Source organism: Pseudopodoces humilis, chromosome 33 (assembly GCF_049639895.1).
Source record: "Pseudopodoces humilis isolate 2021_Gansu_Grassland_sample_001 chromosome 33, ASM4963989v1, whole genome shotgun sequence".
In the NCBI taxonomy this organism is placed as follows: domain Eukaryota; kingdom Metazoa; phylum Chordata; class Aves; order Passeriformes; family Paridae; genus Pseudopodoces; species Pseudopodoces humilis.
This window is the reverse complement of record NC_142232.1, coordinates 523,594-537,236: the sequence shown is the minus strand read 5'-3', so window position 1 is coordinate 537,236 and position 13,643 is coordinate 523,594. Positions and strand designations below refer to the sequence as shown.

Below are 13,643 nucleotides of genomic sequence, written 5' to 3'. Positions count from 1 at the left end.
TTTTAACAGAACCTCCCCCACAGGAGAGTTCGGGTCAGTCTCAGAGTAAATCTGTAAACTTCGCCGTAATCTCTCGATCTATTCAGTGGGTGGTTCCTCTTTTCCTTGACATTCTCTAAAAATTTTGCTAACATTCTGGCCCCTAGGGACCGCTTCTCTTATACCTTGTACAATCATGCTCCTTAAATCCATCATGTTCCGTCTGCCTTCCTCCGTCTGTGCATTCCAGCTCGGGCTTACACTAGGCTATTTCTGGTTACCTGGCGTCCCCTGTGGATTGCGTCTGTCCCAGTCTCTGATACCGGTTTGTTTAATCATCTCTCTTTCTTCCTGATTAAACAATGATCTCAGGATTGCCATAAGATCGTCAAAGGTATAAATACTACTCCCTAAAAATTCATCTAACCTCTCAGCCACCCCAAAAGGGTTATCTAACAACCGCCCCATCTCTTTTTAAAAGCCCTTACATCTCCAGAGTTAAGGGGGACATTCACAAAACCGATCACTCCCGGGGCCGTCGGTACTTCCCTAAGAGGGAACAACCGGTGCCCCTCTTCACTCTCTCCCCATTCATTATCTATCATTCTCGCTCTTAAACGGGTTCTACTTGCGGGAGGGGAATTGGTGATTGTGGGTTGCCTCCCTGTTATCAATTGTGGGAATTCTGCCGCCACCCGGCTGAAGGGAGGAGTCCCCTCCGTTGTATGGGAGGGTCCCGGTTGTGGCGGCTGGACCGGCAGGGACGGATAGGGTGTTCCCCAGCCTTGTGCAGGAAAAACCTCCGAGGAGGTTGCTGTGGTTACGGTGTTTACAGGCGGGGAAAGGGGAAGGGCTGCCGGCATCGCTGCTGGCCCCGACTCTCCCGCTTGAGACACACGTATCTCAGTGGGTTGGTCTTGGGGGCCCAAGGGTGCTGAGGGCACCACTTGATCTGCAGAGGAAGGTCCCGCTGGTCCTCGATACGGGGGTGGTAAGTGATCGAGGGGTTCCCAGGACTCAGCTCTCGACTCACGTTTTTCTTTTTGTTTTATTGGAAATAGCCCTACTCTGACATTTACCCAGAGCTTAGCATATTCCCTCTCCTCAGGATCTGAGGGGACCTTGTTCTCCACATAGGAGAATAACTTGTTACACGTCCATTTTTCAAATGTGCCTAACACTGGCCAAGTGAGGTGACTTCTCAACTCCTGTCCTCCCCAAACCTCCATACAATAATGTATTAATTTCTCCTTTGATTTCCCCTTCCTCTGGGGACAATCTTCCCAGTGTTTTAGCATCCACCCCAAGGGACTTTCCAGTGGGATGTCTGGTGATTCCTCCCCCTGATCGGAGGGAGGAATCTTTTCCTGTGCTTCTTCCTTGAAGCTTAGTCTTTTTCTGCCTCATACTTCGCAAATATATTCTTACCTTTCTTCGACTTCTCCATGAGTCGATATCTGTTTCTGCGTTGTGTACTTAGGAATCAAAATTTGCCGATACTCACCTTTCAGCGAGCTGAGCTGAGGTCTCTTGTAATCGGTACTTTTGATTCTTTCCTGGACCTCTCCCTGGGTCCGTTTACTAAGAGGGTTTACCAGTCTCGAGCTCGACAAGACGTCCCTTCCCCTCTTAGTACCTTGCGATCAGTTCCCGAGACACCCTTTGGCCTCAGGTTTTACAAGTGTGTGTCGAGAGAAAAAAACTTTCACTCTGTATCGCTTCCTTCGCGGCCGGCCAATTCCCTCGCGGGAGGATGGAAACGCGACCTTGAAGTCCGCACTCGCTTCGTGATCAGATCACGTCTCACACACTCACCCGATCGCCCACTCAACCAGCAGTACTTACAGCTATTTTCCTGCGTGGGTGTCTTTGTGCACACTAGACGTTTTACGAGCAAAGCAAGCCGCGGCTTCCCGAAGGCTCCATGCCTTCCGAGCTCTCCGATCCGGATTTTTCCTTTTTATTGTGGTTTTTACCTCCGCCTAAATTTGGTTCGGATATCGGAATGAACTACGGGGGTTCTCAACTCACCAGGCCGCCAAAATCAGCGGGGGTACCCGTCCTGGGCAGCGAGATTCCCCGCAGTTTCTCCGATCCGAGTCACGGCACCAATCTGTTATAAATGCAAAGGCAGATTTGGGTTAAATAAAAACAATTTATTATAAAACAATTTCTATAAAAAAATAAACAATGAGGAAAAACCACAATAAAACAAACAGCGCAGCGCTGGGTGGACAGGGGTCTATACCCAAAGGTATAGGTGTTCCCAAATCCACGAAGGAGGGTAGACTGTCTGGGGTTTTTATAGGGATTTTTAGCCTTGAGGCCAAATTCCAGGCAGGCACCATTCATCAACGGTCCTTGATTGTCGTATGAATTGATTTCCTGGCGTTGGAGAATAGAGTCAAATGGACGTCCGGACCGAGTCTCCTCATATGTAAAGAAGTTCTGGGTGGTTCTTGATTTCATTGTGGTTCAGGCCATCTGGATGGGATGGTTGGATCCGGGTTGGAGCTGATGGATATCTCGGCTGGATTTTTCCTTTTGTCTACCTGATGGCTTCCCCCAACGGTAGCCTGCAAGGCGGGGTGTTCAGGTCCGGTGATGAGTATCTCGTCGGAGCCTCTCCTTGTTGGCTTGATGATTCGTGTCTTGTCTATTCTTTCCCGTTGATGGGCACCGAGCCTGTCCCTGTCAGCCTGATGAGCCTTGTCCTGTCTATTCTTTTTCGTTGATGGGCGCCGGCTAGGATCGTTATCCTTTGAGTGGGAATTCGCGACTAGATCTGGGAAGGGCTTGTGTGCCATACTGTACTTTATATTTTATATCATATACATTTATTTAGATTTCTACGAATTTTTACAAGTTCATTTCTCACAGGACCAAAAGCAGAAAGGGCCATCCCAGCCTGTTTCTTGCATGCAGGAATAGTGTCACAGTGACTGTGAGCTGATGAAGACGGAGATGGGATTTAATCCAAAGCAGATTGTGCAGTGGGTGCTCACCTGTGATATGTATCCCTCACAGTACCTATTTATTTGGAACACTAGGAAGATTATGAGCCTGGGCAAGATATTAACCCTTTCAGTACAGACATGAGACCTACAAACCTTGTTCATCTCTCCAGGGACAGAAAAGGACAGAGTAACAACATGCAATAAAACAACACTAAAACACCAAAGTCAGAAAATAAAAAGTCAAATCTCAGACAGAAAAAAAATGAAAAAATTATAATCGAAACTAAAATATTCTTAGGAAAGCCATAGAAATAAACAATGATGTACTAAAATATCTCCTTTAATTCATTAATAAAGCATAAAAATATTCAAACTGTAAATCTAAACAAAAGCATCCATTAAAGAAACCAAACAAATGTTAAAGTAACTGTAATCCCATAAAAAGTTTGAACAGAAAAACAAATAAAAACAATAAAATGCCCTTTGCTCCCAGGGAGAGAAAAAAGAAAACTTCTGTTCCCAAAGATGATCACAAAAACAAACGAAGAAAACCTTTTCCTTCAAACAACTCATCCTTAAAATAACACCCCATGAATTCATAACCCATAGACACACCTCTAGGAGGGCTGTAAAAATGAGAAAAATGTCACAATAGCAAAATTTCTTCCCAGGCGGCTGCTATTTGTAAAAATGAAAAACCACAAAAAATCCGTTCCTTGTAAAAAAGCCTCCATGACATAACAGGAAAAAACTTCTCTCCCTACAAAAACTAATACAAAACTATCGTGTAATTACTACTGTGTAAACATACCAAGTTCTATCTCTATGTTGTCAGGTAAAAAAAAAAAAGTCAGGAGAGGAAAGGCGTTCTGAAAGTTTTATTCAACATTCTCATTCTTGTAGTCCTGTTAATAAAGTTCCTTTATTCCTTCTAATTTTTAAGCCTATTTTGCCCTTCTCCTAATCCATATCTCACAGTGAGAAATGAGTAAGTGCCCTGGAGATTTCAGCCAGCGCTAAACCCACCACATTATTTAGTGCATTAGCCAAAAAACTCAAATTAGTGAATCTAAGGCACTGCACCAAGCTGAAGCTGGGGATCCCCAGCCAAGCTGAGAGGGAGGAGAACACAGCATTTGTGGGATCCTTTCCAGTCTGACTTGCTTTAGCTGGAGCCTGGGGGAGGAGAGAGCAGGAGAAGGGTTGGCTGAGTCCTCTCCCCTCTGCCTTGCCCTTCTCTGCTGGATCCTCAGTTCATCCCACACCCACCCCAAGACTCCATCCCCATCCTACTGGTGCTGACGGGATTAAAGGAGATAAAGAGGAGATTAAAAAGATAGAGAGGAGAGAAAAAGAGAAGTTTAAATGCAGCTTGAATATGAAAGAAATGCATATGTTAGTGACTGCTGAGAGTTCCAAGGGAGCTGAAGGGTTTGCGAAGGGACAGGAGCCCGTGAAGGGCTCAGGAGCTGCTGCTGCCGGGAGGGAGGAAATGCACCAATGGCTCCCAGCAGAGTCTGTGCTTTGAGGCTCTTTCCCAAACAGCTGCAGGAGGGAAAGCAGCTGAGTTTGGAGGAAGAGTTTTCTGCTGAGGTTTCCTGTTTGGAGCTGTCACAAGCTTGAGCTGCTCAAGGGAAACGCGGCTCTGCTTCCAGCAGGGCCCAACTGCACGGGAGCACAACTTGGTTCCCTGGCCCTGAGCCAACGGGCAGCAGCAGCTTCTGTTCCCTCCTGGCTCTTGTGTCATTTCCAGCAGCACAAGACACACCAAGAAAAGCTCCTCCAGAACATGCCATGAGAAACACAACCTGATTTCATTGCATGAAGGAGCTCTGACAGTCCCACGGGCTCAGGTTTGTTTGTCAGTGAACAGAGCAGGGAACAGCACAGACACATTCCCTGCACAGGGAATTCACAGGAGGAAAGTGCAGCGCTGGAGGATGTGCTTGGATACAACGTTCCCACGGCAGTTTTGGGGATAAAATCGTCAGCAGAGAGAAAAGAAAAAGTCCTACCAAGGGTGGGCTGGGGAGGGCTGGTGCTTCCCGGGAGGCTCCCAAAGCTCAACAGTGTGGAAGAGTGGCTAGCTAACAAAGGTCATGTTCCCATGCAGCAATTAGCTGAGAAAGAATTAAACAACAGTAGAGTGTAGTTGGTATGAGATGTTGCAAAGTCAGAAAGACCTTAGTGATAACTGTGAACTGAGAACAGGACACTGTGATCAGAAGAATGTGGATTCAGCACAGATGAACGACCACAAGAATGTGGAACTAGGTGGAGTTGACCTTAAAGGAAATACCCAATAATGAGCTTGCTTTTGCACTATGTATGAGCCTAATTATTGATGTAGGGAGTTTGGAGTTGCCAATAAAGGAGCCTTGCTGATCATTCATATTGAGTGCTGCTTGTCTCCCACCAAACTCATCAAATGGCGCCCGAACAAATGGGACCCTTGGGACCTTTGGGACTTTTGGGACATTAAAAAGTGAAGGCCACGGGAGTCGGCGACAGGGGACGGGTCCTCCGCAGCAAGGACGGCGAAAAGCAACGGTGCCGCGCCCCAGGCGACCTCAGAGGAGAGTCCTGGCCGTAACGTGCTGCCGAACCTTGTAGGGCTGCAACAGCGCTGACGGTAAGATGGAAAGGCAAGCAGCGTATGATTTATTTACCTGCTTTTTAGAAGAGAGACAGGTTAAGGGTTTTGATTTGCGCAAGGAGCTTCCTGGACTTCTTGCTTATGGGTATGCTTACACCTTTACCTCCCACTGCTGGGCAAACACTCCTATCTATGCTGCCCACAGAAAGAGGGAGGGAGAGTCAGAGAGAAGGAAATAATAAGAAAGAAATTCCACAGCAAACGCTGAAACAGTGAACAGAATCTGTTCAGTTATGGCAGGATGTGATATATCCTGAACTATTTGCTTCACTTTTGGAGTCACTCTTAACACTACAATCATATTTAAGTTCCAACTTTGCTACCCTGGAGGAAAAGAATCCAAATTTAGATTGGTTTCCACCCGAACCAGGGGGACATGGGGGAGCACTGAGGTGTGCGCAGAGAGCGGGGGCACCCTCGGGACAGAGGCAGTGCAGAAAAAGTTCCAAGGCCACGCTGAACAATTACAGAAACAGCTGAGCAGAAACAGGTGGCTCAGACAGCTTCAAAAAGAGACAAAATAGCCAAAAAATCACAAACTATATGGTATCTAGTTCGAAATTCATCACTATAATTAGAATTTGATAAGCTGCAATGGTCACCGTTGTTAGCACCTGGCCATGAGAGACTTTTCGTGTAACATCGCCTGCTTTTGTAAAAATCATGCCCCTTTTTTCCTCTATCAGCAAACAAGAGAGATTGAGAGAAACAACTGTATGTGTTAAAGTTAACTTTGTGAGGTTTTTTGGTTTTTTTTCTGTGAGAGTATGTGGAGAATGTGAAGAAAGACAACAGCAGCAGAGAGCAGCAGCAGGGCAGGCAGTCCACCCCCCTGCTCCCTAAGAAAAAGCACCGGGATAGTACCCAGTTTGTTAAAAAGTCATGATTCATGTGGTTTTTTAAAATGTTTTTATATACCCTTTTAGAGTTAATTTTGTGTTTTAAGTAATTATGAATTTATGCAATTGCAGTTTTTTAGAGTTTTACTGGAGAAATTATTGTGATTCTTTGAAAGTTTAAAAAGGCCCCTTTTCAAAGAAAAAGGTGTTTAAGGTGAATATTAACAGAAGTTACCTTGCAATAATTAGTTTTAAAACCTAAGGTTAAAATATGGTATGATTTACAGCTTCTAAGAAAACCTTCCAATTAATGTTATCTACAAAAGAGATTTGTGGTTTAAAAAAAAATTAGTTAAGAGAACTTTACTGTACAAGACAAAGTTAAGTTAAAGTATATATTATCTATTTGCTTGTTTTTTTCCACAATTTTAATAAGGTAATTTCAATGTGAGTCCTTTTGTTATATAAAACACATATAACTGCATATATACCAATTTGGATTTTGGATTTTAGTTTAAAAATTGGACTTAATGTTTCTGAAAAGTGCTACAAAAGCTGAATGGTAACTTGCCAAATCCTGTATTGTCGTGGTTTTTCTCTAGAAAAGCTGCACTTTGAAATCCTAACCAATTTAAACATATACTAGGCAAATTCCTGTTTTGAATGAGTATTTTTAGTACCATTTGCAGTTATTGTGAGTTATTCTCAAAGCTAGATGACATAGAATTGTGATGTATTTGTTACATTTTTATAATCTTTATAGTGAATCCGTGTTATTATTATCTTGTGTTTGAAAGGTATATATCAAACTTTTAGCTGCCTTTGTAGTAACAGAATAAGATTAAGTTATGTTTTTATTTAATATAGATTAAGTGTTAATAGAATTAAGAGAAGTCAAGTTTTATTATGTTTAGGCTTGAATGTTTTTACGTTAAGTTTTATAACTTAGATATTCCTTTAAGGTTAAGTTTTGTTATTTCCTTTTCTTATAATTAATTTTTATTAGGTTTAAATATTGTCTAATTTAAATTGTTTTATGTCTTATTGGAGGCACTTGTCTAAACTGCAAAGTATAGTTATTTTCCTAGAGAGATGAAGACAGCCACAACTGAAACAGCAGTGATGGAACACTGATGAACACCTGCTTGTGGATGGAGGTGAATGCAGTCTGTGACACCCTTGACTTCATTGGGAGTTCTATTGGTTGTTACAATCTCTGCTGTTTTGTTTGTTATAGCTTTCTTATTTTTCAGTGTTTCCAGAATTTTAAGAAGATGTACCATTGCTGAGGATCAGCTGCCATGGGAGAGGCTTCAGATTAAACCAACTGCTGAATGGTCTAATTGGTCTGGTACCTAAGGCTTCTGATAATTTGCTTTGTACAAATGCATTTTAACAGTTTGCTGTGCTGTAAGCATCTCATAGCTGTTGCTATTGAAAACCTTATTTTAAAAATGAGTTAAGAGGCATCTTTCCAGTTTAAAGTCTAAGGCCCTGGCCAAGTCTTAACTTTACCTGGACAGAATGTTTGCTAGCAAATCCAGATGTTCTTTGTACCAAATCAGTATTTGAGTCACTTTTTGACTCAGCAATTTGACCCTATTAATATGACAGCTGGATCAATTTTGAAGTGAGCTTGGAGAATCATTTCCGGAGGTGATTATCCAATCCTTCGCTGATGATTTTTGTCTCTGTTTGTTTGTTAACTATGGGATGCTAGTGCAGTGTTTTAATAATTAACAGTACTTTTATATTAATTGATTTTCAACTGCTATAGGTTTTTACTAATTGTGTATAAGGTTTTGTGTTAATGTTGAACAGAAATACATCTCATTTTTATTTTTTAGAGAAAACGGGGGAGATTGATACCCTAAAAGCATTTGATTAGTGTAATTCATTAACTTCAAGGAGAGAACTGCCTGTGTTTTGTTGGCAGGTTCAGAAAGGTCACCTGTCCATCTGACCAGACTGTGTGCCTCTGAACACACGAGATCCAGTGAACAGAGAAGTCACCACACAGCCTTAGTACTCCAGACATGGATCAAAGTGGAGCTGTCAGGACACAGTTGTGTCTGAACACTATATAGACAGTTACCAACAGAAATTTTATGTTGTTATTATGATGTTGTGTCTCTATCAATTTTTCAGTTATCTTCTGTTTTAAGATTTAAAAGATTGTGAAGAACAACTTGAACATCAAAGCCCTCAGTCACCGATCAGCTGCCAGCTGATATCACGGGAGCAGTGAACATTCCAGGACTGAATCGTGTTAGAGAAATTTTATAGAAGATTTAAGAAGTGTAGAGACTCTATCTAACTATATATAAAGCAAATTGTTTTCACGCTTAGACTATATATATACCAGAACACGTGTGTTAAAAGTAGTTAAATAATAGCTTAAGGTAAAGTGTCTAGCTTGTATAGTAATTGTTATGTTAGTATAAAGTATAAGTATTTTCCTTTAAGAGGCAGTGTAAGCATTTTTGAAAGTTCGTTTAACGTTAAAGTTTTAGCTGTGAGTTTGCAAGTATGATGTCATTTATATAGTAAACTGTTTATAGTAATTGTGTTGTTTATAGTTATAACACCTGAAGCAGTGGGCTAAGCTCCTGCATTTATATCCAAAACTTTGACTCCTCTGTTGACTTCTGTGGATTAGCTGTTATTATCCCCAGAGTCCTATACCACTCCAAAGAAGAAGTGAACCAGTACCTTGAGCGAGCAGGCCGCCTTCAGAAAAGAGAGCTGTTGACAGGACTGTCAATAGCAATGCTGCTTGGCTTGGGAGCGACCGGAGCAGCCACAGGTGTCTCCACCCTGGTAACCCAGAGTCAGAGTCTCTCTTAGCTATAAATGACTGTAGATGAAGATCTACAGAGAATTGAGAAATCCATATCCTTTCTAGAAAAATCAGTCTCCTCACTCTCTGAAGTTGTTTAGCAAAACAGGCGAGGTCTCGACCTTCTATTCATGCAGCAAGGAGGCCTCTGCATCGCCCTGAAAGAAGAGTGCTGCTTCTACACAGACCACACCGGAGTAGTGAGAGACACCATGGCAGAGCTACGAGACAGGCTGTCTCAACGGAAGGCAGAGAAAGAAGCTCAGCAAAACTGGTTCCAATCCTAGTTCAGTCAAGCTCCGTGGCTAGCCACCCTGGTGTCTACCCTGATTAGACCAGTTGTGATGATTTTACTTGTGCTGATCTTTGGACCATGTATTTTAAATAAGCTTGTGTCCTTTGTTAAGAACCTATTAGAAGAAGTTAACATTCTGTTTATAGAAAGGCAACAGATGCTTTAAAATATACTTAGTTATTACATGTGTTTTATATTTATCAATGAAAATCGTAGTATCTATTTTATAAGCTTTTAGCTTTTTAGTTAAGTATAATGTATCCTATATTTTACTTAATTTTATATTATCCATTTTTAAAATTTTTATATTTTAGCAAATCAATTATTCATAAAGAGAGGGGAATATGTTCTAGTTTAAGGCCTGGTGGAGCGGAAGATACCAGGATGTAACGGAAAGTCAGCAGACCCCCCTCTCTGTTAGGATAGCAAGGCCCCTTGCAATTAGCCAATATCACCCAAGTGTGATGTAAGCAGATGGGAGTAACACAGTGACCCTAAGCTATAAAATGTTGAATTTCCCTGTAATAAATCGCCATATTCACCATCCATCACATTGATGCTGTGGGATGTGGACCGTGCGGCTGAGGATAGCCGCCCGTGCTGACTCTAGCCAGGGTGCCTGCCTTGCTTAAAAACCCACAACCATGTCATCTCACCCTTGGCCAGTACAGGAGGTAAGGTCACCATGCCAATAACAGCCTCATTGTTACTGTTCCTCTTTCACAGGTTAACTTCCCATCAATTGATCAATCCATTGTTCCTCTTAAGGGTCAAATTCCCTGCAGTTAACCCATAAGGTTTCCCTCAAAGTCTGTTCTTCGTCATCCTGTTGACGTGCACAACAGAGGACCAAATACGGCAGGGCCTTAGACACAACTTTGGTCCCTGACACACACACAGGCTCCTTGTCCCACTACTGGCCTTCAGTAACACCTTTAACTCCACAATGCTGTGGAACCGGGCCTTCAGCACAGGGACCTTTCCAGCCTGATCTGCGCTCCTTCCTCTGCGTCTCTGCACAAAACACGGTGCAGGAGAGAACGGCAGGAGGGGCCTGTGTGTCACAGCGTTCCGGATTTGTGACCCTTCAACTCCAGACAGATGCAGGTTAAGTGAAAAAGGCAAACTGTTTATTAACAGGGATGAACTGGAAAGGGAAAGAAGGGGATGGGCATGGACTGAGGGCTGGAGGGAAGGAGCCGTCAAAAGGGAGGAAGAATAGAGGGGAAAAAAGGGGATGGGCACAGTCTGAGGGCTGGAGGGAGCTATTTACAGGCTGGGAGAGGGCTGAAGCCCCGTGAGAATCCCACAGGCTCAGCTGTGCCAGTTGTCAGCTGTGCCTGGATCTCCAGTGGCACTGGGAGGTGGTGTCCTCTTCCCTGTCTCCTGCTGCTGTTTTTGGGACACTTGTTCACTGGCAAACAGCTTGGATATTCTGGTTGCTGTGGGATGGAGTGGTGTCTTTCCTTGGGGCTTCAGTGGCTGGAAGAGAGAGGAGGAGAGGCACGGCCAGGGCATGCATCTGCAGGGATCCTAGGAGACATTCCTCCCAAGGACATTGCACCTGGCTCTTGCAATGGCCACAAGAGAGGACCAGACAACAGGATCAGCCAGAAGGTGCTGGCCACAACTCCCACCCATGTCCCTGAAATCTCTCAGCTCTCTGCCCACACCGCCCTCACCCAGACAGGGAACGAAGCACTCTGCAGCTGGGCCCGGGATTGCAGCTCCCTGCCCAGGCATTGCAAGTGCCCCCCGCCAGCCCCCAGTGCCAGCCCGCTGCTCTCACTCACCCTCACTGAGGGTCTGCAGCTCTTCCTTGTGCGCCCTTGTTCATGAACATCCCGACCGTCCCTGGGAACACAGAGCCTGTCAGGGCCCCGGCGGCACAGCTCCCTGCCAGCGGCGCTGCCAGCCCTGTGGCCACACGGCCTCCCGCCCCGGCAGGGCTCAGCCCGGGCCCTTGCCGCATCCTGACTCAGCCCAAGGGCACGGCTGCCAGAGGCCGGCAGCAGCAGCCCCGAGGGCAGCCGGGGCTCCAGGGCGCCGGGCCCGGGTGCCGCTGCCGGGGCAGCAGCCGGGGCTGGGGCCGAGCTGCGGCGGGGCGGGGAGGCAGCCCGGGCTCGTGGCTCACCGATGAAGCTGACGGCCGCCTCTCGCAGGGACTCCTGTGGGCTGTCCAGATATGGCAGGGCCCGGCTCAGGTGCTCGGCCGCTCGGCTCTCGTCCTGTGCCAGCTGCAGAGAGCGGCAGGAGGGAAGGGTTGGCGCGGGCTCTGCCCCTCGGCCGGGCGCTGCCTGCGGCCAGCCCCGGCCTCCCGTTCCCTTCCCAGCCCTGAGGCCCGGCCCGCAGCCCCACTGGGCTGGGGCTCCATCGGCACCCGGCTCGGGGCCACAGGAGCCTGGAGAGGAACCCGTGTGGCCCGGGGAAGGGAGCAGCGTGTGGGGCACAGGCTGGCTCCCCTGGGTGCAGCACTGGGCCACAGCTGCCAGCCCCACACACTGAGCACAGGGGACAGGGAGCTTCTCCAGGCTGAGGCTGGGGTTTCCAGGCCGTCCTTTACCACACATTCGGCGATCTTCGACTGATCCTCTGTTGGCAGCACACACAGGAGCTCTGTGTTCTTTAAGAACCTGGCAGCACAGTGCAGGGTTTCCCGAGAGGCCTGGAGAGATGCAGAGATGCCATTGCTGCCCAGGGCACAGGAGTTGCATCCCTGTGCCAAGGCCAGGAGGAAGCTGCAGCCTGGGAGGCAGCAGGGCAGGAAGCAGCCGAGCCCCCTCCCAGAGATCCACCAGCATCACACAAAACCTCACATCAGCCACGCGCAGGTTCTCATCGTGGCAGTGCAAAATGAGTGGGAGCAGGCTCTGCTTCACAATTCCCTCCATTGCCTTTTTTCCCTCTTCCACTACCAGGTTCATGGCCTTGCAGAAGAGGTGAATGGAGAGCACCTGCACGTGGCTTTTGTCCTGGAGGAAAGAAGGAGGAAAAGATCTCAGTGCCAACTTCTCCAGCCCACCTGGGCAAAGGCCTGAAAATCCACAGGGCCAAAGTTTGTGTGGGCAGTAGCCAGTGCCCGTGGCCGGGGCACAGAGCCTTACATGGTCAAAGAGAAGCACAAGTGGCTCAGCAAGCTTGGGGGCAGCAGTCCTTGATAAACGAAGATGTTTTCTCTTGAGCATATTCGTGAACACAGACAGAGACATGCTGACCACTTCTCCGTCTGTGTCACTCAGCAGCTGCAGGAAGCTTCGACACAGGCTGCGTATTGGTCTGGCCTGTGTGGAACACAAGGCTGTGCTGGGAAGCCCTGAACGGCTGCAGCGCCAAGACCGCCCTGGCACTGCAACCCCACCCTGCTGCTGCTGGGCCCAGAGGCCAAAGGCCTGTCCCAAAGCACTCAGGCAGGTGAGGCAGGAGAGCTGGGAGCAGCTGCCTCAGCTCCTGAAGCCCAGCCAGCCCAAGGGGCTGCTTTGCCCAGCACAGCTTCAGCCGCTGCCCCGTTCTCACCATCGAGGGTTCCTTGCTGAGCACCACGAGGCCTCTGAGCGCCAGGCGACGCCTCTGCCTGCACTCGCTCTGCAGCTGCCTTGATGCGATCTCAAGGACACAGTACCCACAGTCACTCAAGTTTAGGCAATCCAGGACCTGAAAGGCACAGGGCAGTGACAGGGGAGCCGGCTGGCAGGAGCCTGGAACCATGCAGGGCTGGGCCCAGACAGCAGCACAGGGCGCGGGCACCGTCCCAGGCAGCTGTGGCTATGCAAGGGGACAGGGCTGGCAGGCAGCTCAGCGAGGTAGTGCTGGCCATCGGGCTCACCTCCACAAGGAATGCCAGGGAGGACAGGTCCCAACGTGCCTCCTCCCTGATGAGCCTCCGGACAAATTGGTGTGCCACATGGCAACACAAGGGCGTCAAGTCACGGCGCATCACCCTGGATGGGGGGAAATGGCACCAAGACACTGAGGTGGGGGGTAGAGGGGGCAAACCTCTCCCAGGGATGACTCACAGAGATCTGGCCTTTCCCCAGCATCCCTGGAGGGACTGTGGGTGTTTTGGGACCATGGGGCTCCT

At 47.1% G+C, this 13,643-nt stretch overlaps 1 protein-coding gene and 1 pseudogene across 1 annotated transcript; one reads left to right on the top strand and one right to left on the bottom strand.

The window, feature by feature from the left end:
- LOC148182306 (uncharacterized) overlaps positions 1-13,643 on the top strand; it is a 702,689-nt pseudogene that overhangs the window by 264,654 nt on the left and 424,392 nt on the right.
- LOC148182316 (maestro heat-like repeat-containing protein family member 6) lies at positions 10,946-13,216 on the bottom strand. The gene is made up of 7 exons (XM_088068943.1): positions 13,079-13,216; positions 12,670-12,846; positions 12,382-12,537; positions 12,129-12,230; positions 11,700-11,802; positions 11,359-11,419; positions 10,946-11,047 (listed from the first exon to the last, which is right to left on the bottom strand). Exons 1-6 carry the CDS (start codon positions 13,079-13,081, stop codon positions 11,361-11,363), a joined length of 600 nt encoding a protein of 199 aa, XP_087925069.1. The 5' UTR covers positions 13,082-13,216; the 3' UTR covers positions 10,946-11,047; positions 11,359-11,360.

What these genes read in the sequence shown, in the direction of transcription:
- LOC148182316 (XM_088068943.1), bottom strand. An exon ending in AGAACCTGCGCGTGGCTGAT is followed by an intron (nt 12,231 to 12,381) that starts GTGAGGTTTTGT and finishes GCATCTCTCCAG; the next exon opens with GCCTCTCGGGAAACCCTGCA. An exon ending in CGAAGATCGCCGAATGTGTG is followed by an intron (nt 11,803 to 12,128) that starts GTAAAGGACGGC and finishes CGCTCTCTGCAG; the next exon opens with CTGGCACAGGACGAGAGCCG.